Genomic DNA, 21,656 nt, shown 5'->3' with positions numbered 1-21,656 from the left:
GATGGTGGGAAATATCAATCAATCAATCAATCAATCGTATTTATTGAGCGCTTACTATGTGCTGAGCACTGTACTAAGCGCTTGGGAAGTACAAATTGGCATCACATAGAGACAGTCCCTACCCGATAGTGGGCTCACAGTCTAAAAGGGGGAGACAGAGAACAGAACCAAACATACCAACAAAATAAAATAAGTAGGATAGAAATGTACAAGTAAAATAAATAAATAAATAAATAAATAAACAGAGTAATAAATATGTACAACCATATATACATATATACAGGTGCTGTGGGGAAGGGAAGGAGGTAAGACGGGGATGGAGAGGGGGACGAGGGGGAGAGGAAAGAAGGGGCTCAGTCTGGGAAGGCCTCCTGGAGGAGGTGAGCTCTCAGCAGGGCCTTGAAGGGAGGAAGAGAGCTAGCTTGGCGGATGGGCAGAGGGAGGGCATTCCAGGCCCGGGGGATGACGTGGGCCAGGGGTCGATGGCGGGACAGGCGAGAGCGAGGTACAGTGAGGAGATTAGTGGTGGAGGAGCGGAGGGTGCGGGCTGGGCAGTAGAAGGAGAGAAGGGAGGTGAGGTAGGAGGGGGCGAGGTGATGGAGAGCCTTGAAGCCCAGGGTGAGGAGTTTCTGCCTGATGCGCAGATTGATCGGTAGCCATTGGAGGTTTTTGAGGAGGGGAGTGATATGTCCAGAGCGTTTCTGGACAAAGATAATCCAGGCAGCAGCATGAAGTATGGATTGAAGTGGAGAGAGACACGAGGGTGGGAGATCAGAGAGAAGGCTAGTGCAGTAGTCCAGACGGGATAGGATGAGAGCTTGAATTAGCAGGGTAGCGGTTTGGATGGAGAGGAAAGGGCGGATCTTGGCAATGTTGCGGAGCTGAGACCGGCAGGTTTTGGTGACGGCTTGGATGTGAGGGGTGAATGAGAGAGCGGAGTCGAGGATGACACCAAGGTTGCGGGCTTGTGAGACGGGAAGGATGGTAGTGCCGTCAACAGAGATGGGAAAGTCAGGGAGAGGACAAGGTTTGGGAGGGAAGACAAGGAGCTCAGTCTTCGACATGTTGAGCTTTAGGTGGCGGGCGGACATCCAGATGGAGATGTCCTGAAGGCAGGAGGAGATGCGAGCCTGGAGGGAGGGGGAGAGAGCAGGGGCAGAGATGTAGATCTGGGTGTCATCAGCGTAGAGGTGATAGTTGAAGCCGTGGGAGTGAATGAGGTCACCAAGGGAGTGAGTGTAGATTGAGAACAGAAGGGGACCAAGCACTGAACCTTGGGGAACTCCCACAGTAAGAGGATGGGAGGGGGAGGAGGAGCCTGCAAAAGAGACTGAGAAAGAACGACCGGAGAGATAAGAGGAGAACCAGGAGAGGACGGAGTCTGTGAAGCCAAGGTCAGATAATGTGTTGAGGAGAAGGGGGTGGTCCACAGTGTCAAATATAGCTCCTGTTGACCCCAGGTGGTCCCAGATATGGAGAGTCTGGTTAGAGAATTAGAGCCTAGGGAAATAATGGCATGGTACTTCCCCTAAACCCCACCATGCTTCAGTTCTTTGTTAACTTTAATTTAGCAACCATGGCTAAATTCTAGGTCTAATTGAACAAATTACATGAATCAGGAAAAGTGTGGGGTAAATAATTCCATTAAATCCTTGTCTTCACCACCTCATACTTCATGAAATTTGAGATTCTGTAAAAGATTATTATATAGTTGGAAGATTGGCAGTATGAGACCATCCCCTTAATCTGTAGTAATCATAGAAGCATAGGACCACAAGAAATAGCCTTTCATAGCCTTAAAAGTAGTGTCATTAGCATGACAAAAGGCATAATGCACCACTCAATAAGTCTATTGTAGCATTCTCACCACTATATCTTAGGAAAGTTAAAGCATTACTATAAAAGATTAAACATGGACAAGAGATCTAGAGAAGCAGGAAGAGAACAGCTTCCACACTAGGCAAGACTGAAAAGATTAGGCCTCTGGTCTGGAAAGGTTAGAAGTGTCATGAATGAAGTCTATCAAATCATAAAGGGTGAGGACAGGTTGAAAGCAGAATTGTTACTAACCAAATCCTAAAACACTAGCATCAAGGGCTATTCATAGAAGCTTAAAAGTAGTAGTCTCCAGATAAAATAAACACATCTTCATCTCAGCAGGTTGTAGATTCATGGATTTTTTTTGTAGATTAGAAAATATCAGATTTTAGAAGAATTTAGATTAATTCACATGTGTTAGGTTTAGGTGATCTAATTGAAGGAGCTCGGGACTGGAAGTGAGAAGGACCATGTTCTACTCCCAGCTCAGTCACTTGCCTCCAGGGTGGCCTTGGGCAAGTCACTTAACCTTGCTGTTCCTCAGTTTCCTCCTCTGTAAAGTGAAGATAGGACACCTGCTCTCCCTTTCTCTTAGGTGGTGAGTCCCATTAGGCCACAGACTGTGTGCAATCTAATTATTTTACATCTATAAGAGTTCAGAAAGATACTTGGACGATAAGTCCATGAGGAGTTAGCTGTAGGAAAAGTTAGGGATGTTAGACAGTATATCTTTAACCAAGAAGATAGATGTAAAGATGGCAAATGTCCTTTCATGTTGGTCTCAGAGATTATTATCAGGACAGACTACTGGCTGATTGGACTTTAGGACTGACCCAATCTAACATTTTTTGGTGTTTGTTTTAAGTTATCTTTTAGTCTTCCTTCTACAAGCCAAACTACTCCAATTTATTTAACCTTTCTTCATAAAATCTACTTTTCAATCTTTCTGCTGCTTTTTTCTGGACCCTCCATGGTTTTTATTTTTTAGTCAATTTTGGAGTTCAGACCAAAAATGGACACAATAGTGTAAAAAGCATGTGACCATTGCTGACATCAGTGGAAAGCTTGCTTGCTAACTCATTCTTGTCATACTTCCCAGTATTATGTGAACAGTTTTATTAATGGGATAAAGCAGTAAACACTAATTCATAGTCAGCTTCCAATCAAATGAGATCCCACATCTCATTCTGCTACACTAAAGACTTCCTACATCCTATGTTTGTTTTGTTTAGTTTCACTTATATTACCTTGAGATGTCCCCATTGAATTTCACCCTGTGCTTGCAGAACCAATTTTCTAAATTTGTCTGTCACATTGAATTCTATTCTGCTTTCCAAAGTGTTAACAATCTTGCCCAATTTAGTATCATCTGCAAGTTTGTTGAGCATACCTTGCTTCAGCTCCTTTGCCCAGGTATCAGTAAAGATACTGAATGAAACTGGTTCCAGTACTGATCCTTAAGGGATACCACTTGATTCATTGCCCCAGGTTGTAATTGAGCCATAAAATGATAATCCCTCTGTGAGTGCCCCTTCTAGACAGTTAAGAGCTGGTGGTAATAACAATGGCATTTGTTAATCAAGTCAGCACAGTCCCTGTCCCTCATGGATCTCTCCATATAAGGAGGAAAGAGATATTTAATCCTCATTTTACAGATGAGAAAACTGAGGCACAGAGAAGTTAAGTGTCTTGCCCAAGGCCACATAGTGGCCCAGTGAACAGAGCACAGTCCTGGGAGTCAGAAAGACATGGGTTTGTTTGTTTGGTATTCGTTAAGTGCTTACTATGTGCCAAGCACTGTTCTAAGCTCTGGGGTAGATACAGGGTAATCAGGTTGTCCCATGTGGGGCTCACACTTTTAATCCCCATTTTACAGATGAGGTAACTGCAGCCCAGAGAAGTTAAGTGACTTACCCAAGGTCACACAGCAGACCAGTGGCGGAGGCGGGATTAGAACCCACGTCCTCACACTTTGCTGTGTGACCTTGGGTAAGTCACTTAACTTTTCTGGGCCTCAGTTACCTCATCTATAAAAGGGGGAATAAGACTGTGAACCCAACATGGGACACAGTCTGTGTCCAACCTGATGCTCTTGTATCTAACCCAGACCATGGTACAGCACCTGGAACATAGTAAGTGCTTAAGAAATACCATTTAAAAAAAAGTGGGGAAGCTGAGATTACAATACAGGTCCCCTGACTCCTAGACCCTTCTGCTTTCCAGTAGACCATGCTGCTACTCACTCTCTTAGTGTGGTCAAGAACATACACTCCCAGGTTTTCAATAAGGTTGCATGAAGGGATGCAGCCAAATAGTAGCTCACATGTAGAGAGAAATTTGGAGAAGCATCTGCAGTGTTCTGAAAATGAGATGTAACCCTTATATAACAAAGCAAAGAATGTGAGTGGGTGAAGAGGGTTGACATTTTGGGGAAAGTAAGTGGACTACAAATTCAAATTTTGACTAGAAGACAAACCTCAGTGAGACGGGGCACAGCTAGGGAATCATTTTCCTCTTGTCAAAGTAAGTGGATTAACATCCTGAGAAATGCACCCTTTTGTTGCTTGGGAAAATTAATTCAATCATATTTATCCAGTGCTTACTGTGTGCAGAGCACTGCACTAAACTCTTGGAAAGTACAATTCACAATAAAGAGACAATCCCTGCCCACACTGAGCTTATATTCTAGAAGGGAGAGACAGACATCAGAACATGTAAACAGGTATCAATATAAATTAATGGAATTATAGATATGTGCACATCAAAACAAGTAAACAGGCATCAATATAGACTTACAGATATGTAGATATATACATAAGTGCAGTGGGGCAGGGAGAGGGGGTAGAGCAAAGGGAGCGAGTTGAGGTGATGCGGGGTGAGGGGGGAGAGCTGAGGAAAAGGGGGGCTTAGTCCCTGAACTGCTTGAGCCATGATGTCCTACTGATACATAGAACTATTTCATTAAGATTATTGACACTGAAAAGGTTAGAAGGAAAAAAAAGTAGCTGTGTCCTAGAACACTTGAGGGATTGTGCATTAATCAGATATCGACTATGGTGGAGGTCAGTTCTTCAGGGAAATTTGACCCAAGAGGTTAATAGGCATAGAGGTCAATATGAGAGCCCAAAAAGCAATAAATGTAAATGTAGATGTCCAGAGAGCAGCCATCACATTGTTCACCCAAGTATCCTTTGGTGCCACTGTCAAATGCAACATCCTGGAATGAAGAAACATTGATCTGATCCAAGATCGCATAATATTCTATTTTTATATTCAAATATCCTAGGAAACAACAAAAGTGGGGCATTTCTTAGGTACAGTAATAGAGAGGAGTGGGAAATAAATGAAATTGCATAATTAGGAAGTACAGAGATTAATTTTGGTGTAAATTTAGAGTTGAGGATCCTGATCTGTCTTAAAAAGGACTATTGTGTAGAGATTTCTCTTAGTCACAATGTACTTGGAACAGAATGAATTTTAAATGATGGGAATGGCCCCAGGATATGCTAGGGTTTTACCAGTTCAAAGATGAAATCCTTAGAGTTGAGGTCATAAGTCCATTAGAGAGGAAATATTATGAATTTGGTATTCTGACCAATGTTTTGTGTGTAACAAGCTTGAGTGAATAACTACATAAACCAAACTTCACCTCCTTCTCATTTGTCTTCTAGGACAGTGAACTTCTGACCTTTAACATCTCCCAGCACCAGTCCTGGTGGAGTGAAAATGGTCCTGGCTGTGTGCGTAAGGAGGCACCCATGGCTGGAATCAAGGACTTGGACAGTCAGTCCTACGTCTCCGTGATTGGTTGTGCACTGGAGTATCGATACATTGAGGTTATGCACAGCTCAGTCCAGATCTTGGTGGCGGTGAGTATGGAGGACGTTAAGCTCCTAGGGGCAGGAAAGTGTTTCAGATTTCCTCTCATCCCTCAAAGAAATCTGAGAGCTCCGCAGTGACCGAGGCTTAGTGATTGTCTTGAAAAGCTCAAGGGCTGTTTAACCTCACTGATTTGGAAAACTGACAAAAGTAGGGAGGCATTTGAAAAAATGACCTGACCAATTCAGGGTAAACAGTATAAAAATAATTGAAAAGCGAAAATCTATTACATGTCAATAATCAATGGCCTAATATTCAGTTGGTTCAAATGTGAATTCAGTGATGCCGGATCAGCTCATTCCCCTCCCCGAAATCAATCAAGCATATTTATTGAGCACTTACTCTGTGCAGACCACTGTATTAAGGGCTTGTAGACCTCTGTCCTCAAGAATCTTACAATCTAAGGGGGAGACCGACACTAAAATAATTTAAAGGCGGAGGAAGCATCAGAGTCTAAAGATATTTACAGAAGTGGTGGGCATTTTGGGGAGTGAGCACCCAAGTCCTTAAGTGATTGCTAATCACCCCCTGCAGCAGAATTCCAGTGTCAGTCACAGCCTCTGCGCCAATCAGTACAACACCTTTGTTCAATCTGTACCAATCAATCAATCAATCATATTTATTGAGTGCTTACTGTGTGCAGAGCACTGTACTAAGCGCTTGGGAAGTACAAGTCAGCAACACATAGAGACAGTCCCTACCCAACAGCGGGCTCACAGTCTAGAAGGGAGTGACAGAGAACAAAGCCAAACATACTAACAAAATAAAATAAATATAATAGATATGTACAAGATAGAGTAATAAATATGTACAAACATATATACATATATACAGGTGCTGTGGGGAAGGGAAGGAGGTAAGATGGGGGGATGGAGAGGGGGACGAGGGGGAGAGGAAGGAAGGGGCTCAGTCTGGGAAGGCCTCCTGGAGGAGGTGAGCTCTCAGTAGGGCCTTGAAGGGAGGAAGAGAGCTAGCTTGGCGGTTGGGCAGAGGGAGGGCATTCCAGGCCCGGGGGATGACGTGGGCCGGGGGTCGATGGTGGGACAGGTGAGAACGAGGCACGGTGAGGAGATTAGCGGCAGAGGAGCGGAGGGTGCGGGGTGGGCTGGAGGAGAGAAGGGAGGTGAGGTACCAGTTCTTTGAGCTTAAGTACAGTCCCTGTCCTCACTTTAGGGAATTGGCTGAAGGGCAAGTTGACCTTGCCCAGTGGCTTTCCATTTGTAGAATTAAGGCATCCAGTTGTAGATGGGATCTGAAATTGGCCAGGAATCATCATGTGATGGGAAGAATTAGGGACCATGTTGCTCGACAAAGTGGTATCAAGTACACTCTGTTGCTGTACAAATTTCTCAATCAATCAATCGTATTTATTGAGTGCTTACTGTGTGCTGAGCACTGTACTAAGCGCTTGGGAAGTACAAGTTGGCAACATATAGAGACAGTCCCTACCCAACAGTTCTCAGGTCAGCTCAAGAGAAAAAAACTCTCTTGGGTTGTTATTTATCATGTTGCTTTTTCCTGATTGTCCTCTGATAGTTGTTCTGCTTGGTAGAGAAACTCTATTATTATTTAATATGCTAGGAACTATACAATCCCTATACTCGAAACAATTTCAGCCCTTCAAGAACGCATGCAACACAAGGCAGAACATATGTACAGTATGAATAACTACTTTAACATTTAACCTTAATACATAGTGTATATATTGATCACTTTTTGAGGTAGCTATTTTATAGTTTATATTTTAATTTCTGGCTTCGTGTTTAGTAGAGTTGAAGTCAATTCTACAAGGAAGGGCTATTAACAGGTTTCAGAGAAGACAGATCTGCCATTCTAGCTACCTAGCTTTGGGAAGAAGGGCCAGAAACGTGACTGGACTTGTAGTGTAGCTTGATAGGTAGTATGGTGGAAGGGAGTTTGAGGGGGCTAGGTCCCGTATCAGCCAGGTTTTTAATCAGGAGAAATTTCCTCTGTCTTCCCTTGGCATTTCCTTAAGACACTAGAATTAGTAACTTTCTTTCTGAAGCACTGTAGTTCATGCAGTATTTTATTTACCATGAAAGGTGCCAAGCCTCAGGTGACTTTGAAATTTTATACTTCAATCTGGAGGCCTTCAAATGCATGGTGGTGTTATTATTATCAATTATAACAATGAATTGCCAAGCTCAGTAGGGTTAGGGCTGTGATTGCCTAGCTAAGATTCCAGACTCTAGCATCTCTTGTCACATATTAAGCAAATGAAAAATTAAGCAATCATCTCAATGATATTTATTGAGCACTTACTGTATACAGAGCACTATACTAAGTACTTGTGAGAATACAAGAGTTAGTAGATCTCCTATCCCATGGAGGAGCAGCATGGCCTAGGGAATAGAGCACAGTGCTGGGAGTCAGAAGAACCTGGGTTCCAATCCTGGCTCCTCCACTTGTCTGCTATGTGACCTTAGGAACATCCTGCCACTTCTGTGCCCTCAGTTACTTCATCTGTAAAATAGGGATTAAGACTGAGCCCCATGTGGGACAGGAGACTATTTCCAATCTGATAACCTTGTATCTACCCCAGTGCTTAGTGCAGTGCCTGGTACATAGTCAGTGCTGAACAAATACCATAAAAAAGCAGCCCTTAGAAGTCGTTATGTTTTCAGATTCCTCTTGGCATGCACGGAGAACAAGGACAAGCTCAGCAAGGTTATAGTGTGCAAGAAGGATTGGATGTCAGGGCCTAAAGGGAGTGAAAGTAGCCTGGCCTTTCACCAGGAGGGTTATTTTCACTCTGTGTACAGGCTGGCCGCCTATCAGGAGCTCCTGGGACAGAGAAATCTAAATATACCTGAGACAAGATTTATTTGCAGAAAATGGGTGCTGTATTAATAGCAAATCAAGTCATAGGTGCAAAGGAGAAGGTTTTCTTTACTTGCCCCAGTCAGTTCATTTTTCCTAGCAGTTCTTGTTATACTTCCAAGAGTAATGAAAGAGCAAATTAAATTTAAACAGCAAAAGCTGCAGGGTAAGGGAGAGGGTTGAAGTGATCTTTTTGCCTCCTTGAAAGTAGTCGAGGACATTGAAAATGTCCTTTAGCATTACCAAATGAGGCTGTCAGTTAATAGAGATCTAAGATCCAGACTAGTAATGCTTGGATGTATTTTCGTGGTACCTTTCTTCAAAGGAATTCAAAGTGTGAGGGTATGGTGAGGGAGGAGGGAGAGAGAGGGAAAGGAAAGACATTTCAAGGTAAAGGAATTCCAAGGTGCTCCTGCTTATGGGGAAGAAGGATGGGAAAGAGAGAGAGAGAATGAGAAAAAACTTGAGGGAATAGGGAAGGGAGATTAAGAGACAGAGTGACCAACTGGTGTCCTAGGGAAATGGGCAGCAACAATATCCAGAGCAAAAAACAAACAGTTTCAGTTCAGCTTCACAGTTTGAGCTAATGGACTGCTCAGTAATCACCAGTCCATGCTTCTTCTCCCTGGACTCCCGGGACTTTCCTCAGTTCATCCCTATTGCCTGTCATCATTCCATCATCACTACAGTGATTTGAAATTCACTCAAGGGAACACAATTGTGGTAGGAAATCTCAGTGTTAGGAAAATTTCTCTCAAAGTCTGGAGATCAAATACAGGTTTCCTAAATTCCAACCCCGGATCAGACTTCCTCACTGAATATGATTTTGATGTGACCATAAGTTAGAGATACATTTTTAATAAGGTGGAATTTTTAGCCTGAATGTTTACTTGGCCAACATTCCTGGACTTGGACAAACCCAATTTGATATGGGGGATTCAACTCATTCATTTAATCGTATATTACATATTTACTATTCTATTTATTTTATTAATATGTTTTGTTTTGTTGTCTGTCTCCCCCTTCCAGACTGTGAGCCCACTGTTGGGTAGGGACCGGCTCTATATGTTCCCCCTCTCCACCCCCTCACTGCCTTACCTCCTTCCCCTCCCCACAGCACCTGTATATATTTATTTACTCTTATTTTACTTGTATATTTATTCTATTTATTTTATTTTGTTAATATGTTTTGTTGTCTGTCCTCCCCTTCTAGACTGTGAGCCTACTGTTGGGTAGGGACCGGCTCTATATGTTGCCAACTTGTACTTCCCAAGCACTTAGTACAGTGCTCTGCACACAGTAAGCGCTCAATAAATACGATTGAATGAATGAATGAATATGGTAGCAGAGAAGCAGCGTGACTCAGTGGAAAGAGCCTGGGCTTTGGAATCAGAGGTCATGGGTTCAAATCGCGGCTCTGTCAATTGTCAGCTGTTTGACTTTGGACAAGTCACTTAACTTCTCTGTGCGTCAGTTACCTCATCTGTAAAATGGGGATTAAGACTGTGAGCCCCACGCGGGACAACCTAATCACCTTATATCCCCCACAGTGCTTAGAACAGTGCTTTGCACATAGTAAGCGCTTAACAAATACCATCATTATTATCATTATTTGTTTTTGAGTGTTCAGTTGTCAGATTCAATGGAGCTGAGAGGTGGGATGGGGAATAAGAAGATAAGCCACTCTCTTGCTTCCTTCCACTTGACTAAAATACATTCCCACAATTTACACTAAACATTTCTGTCTATTATTGCACCCATGGAAATATCTTCTTTATACTTATTTTTTCTTAATAATGCTACAGTGATCTCGAGTCCTGAACATTTCAGTGAATTCATTGCTTCTCATTTGCATGTGAAATTAACTGAAACAAATAGCTCATTGTCTTGAACACTTCCACTGTTGCTCCTGCTCAGTGTGACTGCTTCTCAGCCAGCAGCCAACTGTCTTTTATTCTGCCTTCCTTTAGGGTAGGTTTTTTTTTTTATGGATAAGCCCTTGAAAGAAAAAAAAAAAATGATCCTGATGCAGCTGCCATGTTTTGCTTTTACATATCTGTAGCTTGCAGGAGTCCATCAACCATTTGATTTTTATGAATGAGAAGGGAAATGTAACATCACAAGGACTGTGAGAGGGATTCAACCTTACAAATTCCAGGGCACACAGAACAAACAAGAAAGGGATTCTTTGGTTTGATTTGGGGATTAACTTTTTTTTCTGCAGAGTTAGTTGTTGGATGAAGCCCAGTGGCCAGAATCCTCAGGGCCAGGAAGGAAACCTGAATTAGTTTCCTTATTCTTTCATCTTTCCCAAGGCTGCTTCAGTGCTTGGGATATGAGGGGACCTGGCTCTGTCCAGTGTTGCAGTCTCACTACAAAAGATATTGATACAATAACAACATGCTGATTTGCAGGTTGTTTGGCATAGAATATTCATGCTCTTGATTTAATGTAACAATATCCATAAATCCCCCACATCTCCTCTTCCTTTTCCCTAGTGCCCACCTCAGTCCCTGCTTTAATGTTAGGCTTTCCCAACTTGGAAAAAAACAAAAAAACAAAACAAAAAAGCCTGCTGGTTAGACTTCACCTAGACATGCCCATTCTGAATAGTAGCTTTGCCATGTTTTGCTCCATTGCAATATGTGTTTTGACTTTAAATGAACTACAAGCAGATTATAGACAAAATGATTGTCTCCTTTTAATTTTTTTTGAAGATGCAGCAAAGCCCAACCTTAAACATTGCAGTGTAGCTGGGGGCTGCTGAATAGCAGCAGCAGGGGGCATAAACAGCCTGATGTGTAGTCATCAAGACTGCAGTGGCTCTTTTCGAGTAAAGACTCCAGACAGAGTGTGAGATTGAAACAGAGTTAGAAAGAGTGCCAAGCATTATGAATAAAGGCTGTGATCCCTTGATTCCCAGTATTATGAATCGGTGAATGAAGTACACTGTCTGTAAAATGGGGATTAAATACCTGTTCGACCTCCCTCTTAGACTATGAGACCCATGTGGGACAGGGACTGTGTCCAGACTGATTATCTTGCATCCACTCCAGCCCTTAGTATATCCTTGGAACAGAGTAAGTGCTTAACAAATGTCATAATTATTATTAGCAAAGAACTGTCTTTATGTACACAATGAGAAGAACAGAGCCTCTGATGGCCACACATTGATGTGATCAGTTGTATTCTGACGTCCTGACAAAAACCTCATTCTCAATAGCTCATATTCCGAAAGGAAGGATGTATATAACCTCACAATCTGGACACTTTTGCTACAAGGAAAACAAAAGTTCTTATTAGAAATAATCACCAACCCCTTTTTCACCACTGTGCTTTCTTGTTCTTACCTTCTGCTAATAGTTTTCTCTTGAGAATAACCACCATTAGGAGGAGCAGCGTGGCTCAGTGGAAAGAGCACGGGCTTTGGAGTCAGAGGTCATGGGTTCGAATCCCAACTCCACCACACGTCTTCTGTGTAACCTTGGGCAAGTCACTTAACTTCTCTGAACTTCAGTTACCTCATCTGTAAAATGCGGATTAAGACTGTGAGCCCCACGTGGGACAACTTGATCACCTTGTAACCCCCCAGTGCTTAGAACAGTGCTCGGCACATAGTAAGCGCTTAACAAATGCCATTATTATTATTATCATCATGCAGGGTCAGTAGTTAGGGACTTTGAATTTGTTATCTTTAGAATGTCACTGAAAGACATTTAAAATAAAAACAGAAAGCACTAACCTTTGATTATTTGAACTCTCTAGATTTTATTTCCTTAATGAGGTTTTAATACCCATTTCCATGAAGTCTTGACTGGCAGGATGGAACTAGGTTGCATTCTCTTACTATATCCTCTCCTTCCCCCACCTCCCAACCACTTTCCAGTTCTTAAGGAGAAAAGATCAATAGCAACAACAAAAAAGACTGCTTGTCTGAAATACTGACAACCTGCATGGCATGATGCAATTGACAGTCACCTGTAACAAAATCTACTTTGACAGAAGATAAAGTAGACAGCCTCTCCCTTCTTCCCAACAGAATAACTGGGACTAATCTGCCCTGAAAGCAAGACACAGATTGAATTGTAATTCCTTTTTTTCTTGCAGGTCAAGTACCCTAAAAGGGAAGGCTGCCAATGTATTTGTACTGCAGTAATGTTACAAGAGCTTTTAGAAAATTCTTGAATGTATTTAAGAGAGTACCTCCCTATTAGGATTTTTAATCATATATTTGAACTTATCAAAATAAAGAAGGAGCATGGCCTGGTGGAGAGAGCATGGGTCTGGGAGCCCAGAGACCTGGGTTCTAGTACAGGCTCCATAACTTGCCTTCTCTGTGATCTTGGGCAAGTCACTAACTTCTCTGTGCCTCAGTCTCATCTGTAAAATGGGGATTCATTACCTGTTCTCCCTCCCACTTGCACTGTGAGTGCTGTGTGGGACAGGGACTGTGTCTGACCTAATTATCTTGTATCTATCCTAGTGCTCAGTATAGTGCTTATCATACCAGGTTGTAGAAAAATGACAGTTATTTTCATTATCATTAAAGTATAATTATGCTATAATGTAGGGATTGTGTACCTAGAGAACCTCTTTTATATGAAAACTTACCTTGCAGCTCACTCAGCATGTCCACCACCAAGTACATGTATAAAAACCTTTCTTCCAACACCACACTGTGCTGTATTCAGATAGTTGTTTACAGAAGAATGTTTCCAAATTCCACAAATAGCACTTGGGAAAGTACAACAGAGTAGGTAGAAATGATCCCTACCCACAAGGAGCTTAAGGTCCACAAACATCTTATAGCCATTGGTAGACCCAAAGTCCTAAACTGAGTAAAACATTCATCTAACCCAGTAGTAATAGTGATATTTATGTATGTATGAGAGGGCCCACTTGGTGCAGTGCAACGTACTAGTTGCCTGAGATGTACAATAATTAATTAATTATGGCACTTGTTAAGCACTTACTATGTGTCAAGCACCGTTCTAAGCTCCGGGGTAGATATAAGTTAATCAGGTTGGACACAGTCTTTATCCCACAAGGGGCTCACTGTCTTCATCCCCATTTGACAGATGAGGTAACTGAGGCCCAGAGAAGTTAAGTGACTTGCCCAAGGACACACAGCAGATGTGGCAGATCTGGGATTAGAACCCAGGTCCTTCTGATTCCTAATCCTGTGCCTTATCCACTAAGCCATGCTGCTTCTCTGTAATACAAAATAAAAAAAAACATTCAATTCACATTTGAGTGCTTTCTGTGTGCAAAGCACCATACTAAGCACTTAAGAAATGACATATTCCCAGTCCACAAATCTTATAATTATGTTCTTATCCTTGTTTTCTTTCAATATATTTCTGTGAGGTTAATAGAGGGGTTGATAAATGATGAAAGTGAGGGAAAGGCTAGAATTCCTGATGATAAATTCAGCACTTTATGTTCTAGACTCACTGTCCTGAATTTTGTCCTAGGCAGAAAAAAAAAAAAACCAAAAAAACCTTCTGATTTTCTTACAGAGACAAAAGTCACCTTGCATTCCACAAAGACTGCCGCCAGCCCTCAATGGCAGTTCCTTTTAAATGTCTGACATGCCATTTTCTAGAGGGTCTCGGGTGGAAAGCAAGGCCAAGGATGTCATTTTCTTGGATAATTTTTGGGTGGCAAAGGTTGGAAAAATCTTCCACCAGGGGAAACTCTGAGCTGGTCCGTCTGATGAATCCATTCCAAATGACAGCTTGGAAGGTTCCCAGGAAGACAGGAAGGGAAAGTTTGACAACAGATGTTAAGTTACGGTGTGGGAGAGGGGGTGTCCCATGATTGACATGTGTTGGGCACTCTGTTAACAACTGCATCCTAAGCAGAAAAGGAGTTTAAAACCTTAGAGATTGTTAGTAACCTCTCTAGGCACCTTAGCATTCCCAATATTCCAGGCACCTTTCCCACCAGCCGAGCTAATTATACAATGAATGTTAAATCCCATTTAACTTTGTGTTGGTATCTTGACAGGCCTGGGTGCTTCAGTGCCATGCCTTCAAGTCTCAAATTTTCCTTCTGCTCCTCTTATTTACATACATTTTCATGGTTCTTTTTCAAAGTAACTATAGCCTAGGTGAACTCTCTAATTCTGGTTTCCCTCATTCTAGTTTTTTCCAAAAAAACCCGGGGAGAATGGCAATGCCTGCTTTCATTCAACCCCCAGCTCTTGGGGGAGGCTATTTCTGGAGGACTGTTTGTGACTTGGAATCCCCCTGGATGTCAGTCACTGAGTATGTGTAATCCTTTAGGTCTGTTTTTAAGGTTCCAGCAGCCCCAAATTATGAAAATGTGCTTAAATGCAAAGTGCTCCTGGAATATTGGCCAGAGTCATATACTCTCTTGCCTTTGAAGCCTTCGGTTTGAATTGTAGAGACTCTAATCATGCAATCAATCCTGTGGTTTGTGGCAGCAATCGGGGCCACACTTCCTTGGAAGTCCTATTTGTTCTATCCATTGGAAAGTGCAACCCACACTATAATCACCCTTCATTTCCTTCTCCAGACTCCTTTTGCAGACTGTTCAATTGCAAACTCAATCCACCTGTTTATTGATATGGGTTACAATTACAATACCTTAATTGAGTATTTACATTGCCTGTCCTAAACTAACACATTCCTGGCAGAATTATAATACTGATGGCTTCAGGTAATATTATGGCATTGAAGTGCTTTACCACTTTTCCTGTCTCTTGTAGAGTTTGTTTTCTTGAGGGTCTTTGGAGAAGACTGACATTGATAGAAGCATTTCTCAAGACCTCGGGAGGCTGCTGAAAGCCTCTCTGAGCTTGGTAGAAAGAGGGTTTGGAGGGTTGAGAAGATCTGCTCAACTCAGTAAGCTAGGCTGAGCGTGGATTTAGATCAAGAGTAAATTGACTTTGGAAGATTCCGAGGTAAGTAGCCTCCAGAGTTCAGCTAGCAAAGTCAAGTAAGCAATTCCTACAGTCCAGTGTGGTGTTGAAATCATGGTTGTTATTCATAAGAAGTTTGGAGTGGATGGATTTGGCTCTTACTTTGGAAAATGCAAAGGTCGAGATACCAGAAAGGCATTTGTAATCCAAACTCAGAAGTCACTGAAACAAAAAAGGTTCCCCTTTCTTGTTGGAAGAATCACCCATTCAGCATAGGTTGATTCAATTTGACTATAGAAATGTTTCACTTTTTAGATTATGCTACTTTATCATAGAAAGGCTTGGGGTTCCATGGAAAGATAAAAGTTTGAATCAACTGGTCAGAGCACTGTACTATTAACACCAAAGTTATTCATTTGATTCCCCTTGTGAACCAGTTTGTTTTGGTCTCTTCCAGCCTCAGATTCCAAGATTTGTTCCCTGACACCATTGTTATTCCTCAGAATCTTAAAGTGCTAGAGCACAGTCCACAGCTACTAGTTGAGTGAAAAAACTTTGCCCATTACTTCCTACAACTATTTGTTTCTCAGGCCCATTGAAACCTTATATTACTTTCCTGTTATCCTTCATTACACCCTTGAGTTGTATCATTCCCCCAGGAGTCTGAGAGTTGCACACAGTTTCACCTAGACTCTGTAGACCATAACACTTCTCCAAGTTACCGAGGTAAACTAAGTGAGCAATCCAGAGTGCTCCATTCCAGAGAGACCAAAAATACATCCTCGAGAGAGATGCAAAGTTGTTTATAAATTGAATTGCTTCATATATTTGAAAGCAAGCAGGGGTAGGGGAGAGGAAGGGCAGGGGAAAAATAGCATAAATAATTAACTCAAACAAGCCTGGGTTAGAAGTCTAACCTAATCCCATAAAACCCAAGATCCTTTGAAGGCTACTGAAATAACTATTGATTTTCATTTATCATTTTTGTGTTTCTGCCTTCAGCTGACCTAGTTTCAGCCTTGATGAACAACCTTCAGACATTCCTTACCTTACTATTCCCCTTGGCAGAAGATGATTCTGGAAAGTCCTAGGAGTGATACAGAATTGTCCAGATTCCTTTTACTAAATTCCTTCAGGTCCTTGCATTTAGACATTTTATGCCCTGAACCACTCCACTACCATCATCATCATCATCAGTATTCATGGATCTTTGTACTAGGCACACAGAAATGTAAGTAGAAGACATAATTCTAGCCTCTAGAAGCTTACAGTTTAATAGCCACAAATTCCACATACTATTCCCTAGTGGTCCTAAATCCCTGACTGATTTACTTAATTGAAAGGAACTGACTGAATAAATTATTTTCTCATTAAATTGTTGGAAAGTCCTATTGTCTCTTTTCAAAGTCAATGCCAATCTCAAATGGACAGAGAATCCAACCCTTAGGTCTCCTCATATCTAGGTGGTGCTCTCATATATTCTGGCTTTAGGACTCAGTCAGCCTCCCCAAACTTGGCTTTCTAAAAGGGTCTCTGGGTATGTGCCAAGTTGATCACTGGGATGATGATGCCTATTCAAGATCCTATTTTTATTTCATTCTGTTATAACCCATCACACAAGAAGCTCACTTCAGGTACTTGTATTTTAATAAGCATTTTAACAATCTCAGCATTTCAAAAATGAATACTCTGAATAAGGAGGGCTCCCCACCCCCCATTCATGGTAACATACAAGAGGAGGAAAAATACAGTATGTACCAAAGGGAAACATTTTGTCAACCATCTTATTTTAAATTGTATTTACAATATAAAATAAGTCATTTAAGAACACATGAATGAGTTTGTAAATATCTCTTTATGCTCTCCTTTTGCTTGCAAGTCTGGAGTCCCAGTACCATTCTCAACAACTCCTATATAAAAGCACAAAAAACCTAATCTGAAACAGGGCAATATCAAAGCATATCGATTAGGTGCACTTCTAATGCTAATAGAGTACATGTAAGGACTTTAGCTCTTTAGTATGATTTGATTTCATGTTAAACAGAAGATGGAGGAGCAAAGGTTGGTTTAGAAACATTCAGCAGCAAATTTATTTCTAAACATTTATAACTTTCAGGCTTAACTCAGCCCACCAGTGGGCAGTCTTTTTTTTTTTTTTTTCCTCTTCAACAAACTTGGCAGTGTGAGTTTACTTCATTGCTCTCCACTTTATTTCATTCATAATTCATGCAAGACCTGTCACAGTGTGTATCCCAGGAGTTCACTTTATCCCAGAGGTGATGGGTTTAATTATAGCTAAACTCTGCCTACAGGAAAGTGCAATTTGCATTCATATTGTATGTCCCTATCTCTTTCCCTTCTCATTCAACTTGTAGGAGTTTGGCTGAGGTGGAAGGGTAATATAACCTTTCTTGGGGAAAATGAAAACACTTCACTGAATAAACAGTGATTTATTATTGATGAAAATGCATATCAGAGAATTTGTTTGGTTGTGGGTTTAAGCACTACACAGACTATTTTGAAAAAAATCAAGTGGAATCCACATGCAATAGAAAAATCAAGGCTAGCTCAACAACCTAAGCCACTGAAAAAACTGAGATTAAGAATTTACAACATATGATTTTGTCTCTGGGGCTTTTAATTTGTTAAATTCTATAAATTTTATACACCTAAGTAATTAGAAGAAAAGGACAGCAAATAGAATTGACTTTGGGTATGCTTTCCTAGAAGAATGAAGAATAGGGCAGTAAAAGCCTGGCATATTCATGTTCCAAATGCCATAATTATTATCATATAAAGAGATTTAAACCAAAGGGTGTGTCCACCACTACCCCCATTAGCAGAGTTTTGTTCTGTTTCCTTCCCAGTGGAGAGAAAATGAGAACTTGGAAAGACAAAGGAAGATATGATAAACAGGAACTGGCTTGCCTTAGAAATAAACAGTTGAGATTTACCTTGTTCCATAGGGGGATCACACTGATTTGCTGAGATTCATTATAGGCCTGGGAGCCAGAGGAACTGGGTTTCAATCCTGGTTCTGCCACTTGTCTGTCGTGTAACTTTGTGCAAGTCATTTAACATCTCTGTGCCTTAGTTACCTCATCTGCAAAATGGGGATTCACTACCTGTGCTCCTTCCTACTTGGACTGTGAGCCACATGAGGAGCCAAATTATCTTGAATCTACCCTAGTGTTTAATACATAGAAAGTGTTTAAATATCATTATTATTATTATGGCCCAACCAGTTCCTATTCTTTTTTTCTTTGATGGCATTTATTAAGTGTTTAGTCTACCTACTCTGTTGTATTGCTCTTTTCTAAGCATTTACTACAGCACTCTGTATTAAAAAAGTGTTCAATAAATACCACTGACTAGTTGTTTGATAATAGGGGAGATACCTCTGAAACCAGAAAGTGGATTTTAGGGGAAATTAAAATTCCTCTGGCTTCCCCTGCATAACAAAAGTGGAGAGAATCAAGTTTAGCTGCCAGTTACTGAATGGATTATAGCCTTCTCCCAGTCTAATGGGTCTAAACCTACCTTCAAACACACACTCCCAGAGTGGATACCTGGCCATCATTTAATTAGCCTTATCAGAAGACTGAGAATCACAGATAACTGAATCAGCCACTCACCTCCAAGAAGAAATTTTTCATTGCTCTGCATAGCCTTATATACAACTGGGAAAAGGGGCACCAATTAGACAAACAATAGGCAGCTACTCACAGGCTTTGGTACCAAATGAAACACAGGTGGGTATTTTTCTTCCTGACAGTAATTGGCATCACAGCTGGGACATGTTCTGTTTCCATTCCTTGAAAGAGAGAAACATTTCCTCTCTGCCTCTTCTCACCCCTGCTGTCTTTCAGCCTTTGTTTGGAAATGGAAAAATATTAGGCTTAAGGAATAAGAAACAAGATATCCCTTAGTGTTTGACTGGAAGTTCAGAGCTGGAATTCTACATGAGTGAACCCATTTGCTGTTTATTTTACATCATATTCAAGAGTTTAGAGGGGTAGGGGAGTGGTAAATGAGTCCCCATCGACCCCTATGCCTTCAGGGAGATGACTGGGTGGTGGATGAAAGAGGTGTTTATGGGTTGGGGTGCAAAGAGCAAGATGCCCTCAAGCCTGCTAGAAAAATGGGTGAACCAGGTGACTCAGTAGACCCAGTGGAGGCTGATTGAGGTCTTGACACTCCTAAAGTGATGGTGGGAGAGGGTTCTTTTGACTGGGATTTAAGGCTAAGGACCCCAGTTAACATCATAAATAGGTATTTGGCAATATTCAGATAGTCCTATCTGTTAAAAACAGACCTGGCCAATGCCCAGATGAATCGCAACAGTTACACTGTTTATAAATCCTGAAGTGCACTCCATGACTGTTTTTAGAATTTGGTTTTGCACAGATAATTGGCTCTCTGAAAGCATAGTTCAAACACTTCTGAGTACTTAATATTGGGAAATACTGAAAGAGAACTAAGATAAGCCGGAAACATACTAAATCACCTTTGAATTTCCTAAAAATGTAGTGGTGTGATTCACATGTTAAAACTTCAAAACATGAATACCATTCCTGGTATGAGGAATGGTAGAGTAGGTAGAGGTAGAGTCAAATATGTGAAACTTAGTCAATTCTTGATTAATACTTGAGTTACAAAGCTGCAGACAGGCTATAGAAAATTCCCATGAAGATAGACTGTTTCTTTTTCTTTCTACTCTTGTGCTTATGGTAAGAGATAAAGCATTAGATCATGAGTTACTCTTGATTCTACTCTTCTCCAGTCAGTTTCTTGACATCATCTGTGTAGCAGTAGCTCCAAGTAGTGAACCATAAAAATGCTGCATGAATTTCTTCACCTCTCCAAAGGATCTTGAGAAAAGTCAGTGGCTGAGCTTGCACAGATCAGGGGAATTGTTTTAAAAGCAACTGTTAATCAAAGAATCAGGGTGGCCTAGTGGAAAAAAACCACAGGCCTGGAAGCCAGAGGACTTGGGTTCTAATCCCAGCTCCGCCGCTTGCCTGATGTTTGACTTCGGGAATGTCACTTAACTTCTCTGTGTCTCAGTTTTCTCAACTGCAAATGAGGATTTGATACCTGTTATCCCTCCTACATTGGCTGTGAGCTCCATGTGGGACATGATTATCTTGTATCTATTCCAGAGCTTAGTTCAGTGCTTAGCACATATTGGGTGCTTAATAAATATTATTATTATTATTATTATTAGTTGGAAATCTACAGGCAGCAAACCTAGCTTTGTGAATCAAGCTAGCAATACCTAAGTGCAAATGGGACTAGTGAATTTAGTTATGAACCAGTAGCCCCGCCTGGGAATTATCCTCAGGAACCCTGATAAAGGCACATCTCATTGACTTCCAGGGCCTCAGAGGATCCTCAGAACAGTCTCCAGTGAGGTAAGAGGATCAGTGCAGAGCTGACAGCAAGTGTTCAGTGGAGGGATTCCCAAGCTAATCAGAAACCGTAGACTAGGACAAGCAGCGTGCCTAGTGGATAGACCACAGGCCTTGGAGTCCAGAGAGATCTGGGTCCTAATCCAACTCCTCCATTTGTCTTCTGTATGACCTTGGGCAAGTCACTTCACTTCTCTGCATCTCAGTTGCCATATCTGTAAAATGGGGATTAAGACTGCAAGTCCCATGTGGGACATGGACTGTGTCCAACCTGCTTAGCTTGTATCTACCCCAGAGCTTAGTACAGTACCTGGCACAGAGTGAGCACTTAACAAATACCATTAAAAAAAACCTTCCTCCTACGTGACCTCGACCTAAAATTTTTCAGTTTTCCCAAGCTGAATTGTGATAAAATAAGTAGTAGTAGTAGCAATCCTTCTATCATCCATTGGATACAAGGGCAGATTTTCTTTTAGGGCTATTAAGAAATATATGATTCCACCCATTATTAAAAAATTGATATTAGGGTTTGCTGTGGAAAAATTAACAGAATTTGTCCAAGGGGAAAAGACAAAACTGTCAAAGAACAAAATTAGATTTACACATCATTCAAGGGTTTTTTCAAGGGAGAGAATTGGATGCATGAAAAGAATAGATGAAAAAGTCTGGGCTATACAGAGGACTGATGCTTCAATATGCTTTCTATCATCATAATCATCAATCGTATTTATTGAGCACTTACTGTGTGCAGAGCACTGTACTAAGTGCTTGGGAAGTACAAGTTGGCAACATATAGAGACAGTCCCTACCCAACAGTGGGC

At 41.4% G+C, this 21,656-nt stretch overlaps 1 protein-coding gene across 4 annotated transcripts in view; it reads left to right on the top strand.

Moving 5' to 3' along the window:
• NKAIN4 (sodium/potassium transporting ATPase interacting 4) overlaps nucleotides 1-21,656 on the top strand; it is a 101,731-nt gene that overhangs the window by 66,066 nt on the left and 14,009 nt on the right. For all 4 annotated transcript variants that reach the window (XR_005452155.1, XM_038750662.1, XM_038750660.1 and 1 more), the window contains exon 4: nucleotides 5,490-5,687. Coding sequence is in view for 3 of the 4 variants with exons in the window: in XM_038750662.1 (XP_038606590.1) it covers nucleotides 5,490-5,687 (198 nt within the window). In the remaining variant the exon portion in view is untranslated. The remainder of the gene's footprint in view (nucleotides 1-5,489; nucleotides 5,688-21,656) is intronic.

This window comes from Tachyglossus aculeatus, chromosome 8, assembly GCF_015852505.1.
Source record: "Tachyglossus aculeatus isolate mTacAcu1 chromosome 8, mTacAcu1.pri, whole genome shotgun sequence".
Lineage (NCBI taxonomy): Eukaryota > Metazoa > Chordata > Mammalia > Monotremata > Tachyglossidae > Tachyglossus > Tachyglossus aculeatus.
This window is presented reverse-complemented; position numbering and strand designations above follow the sequence as displayed.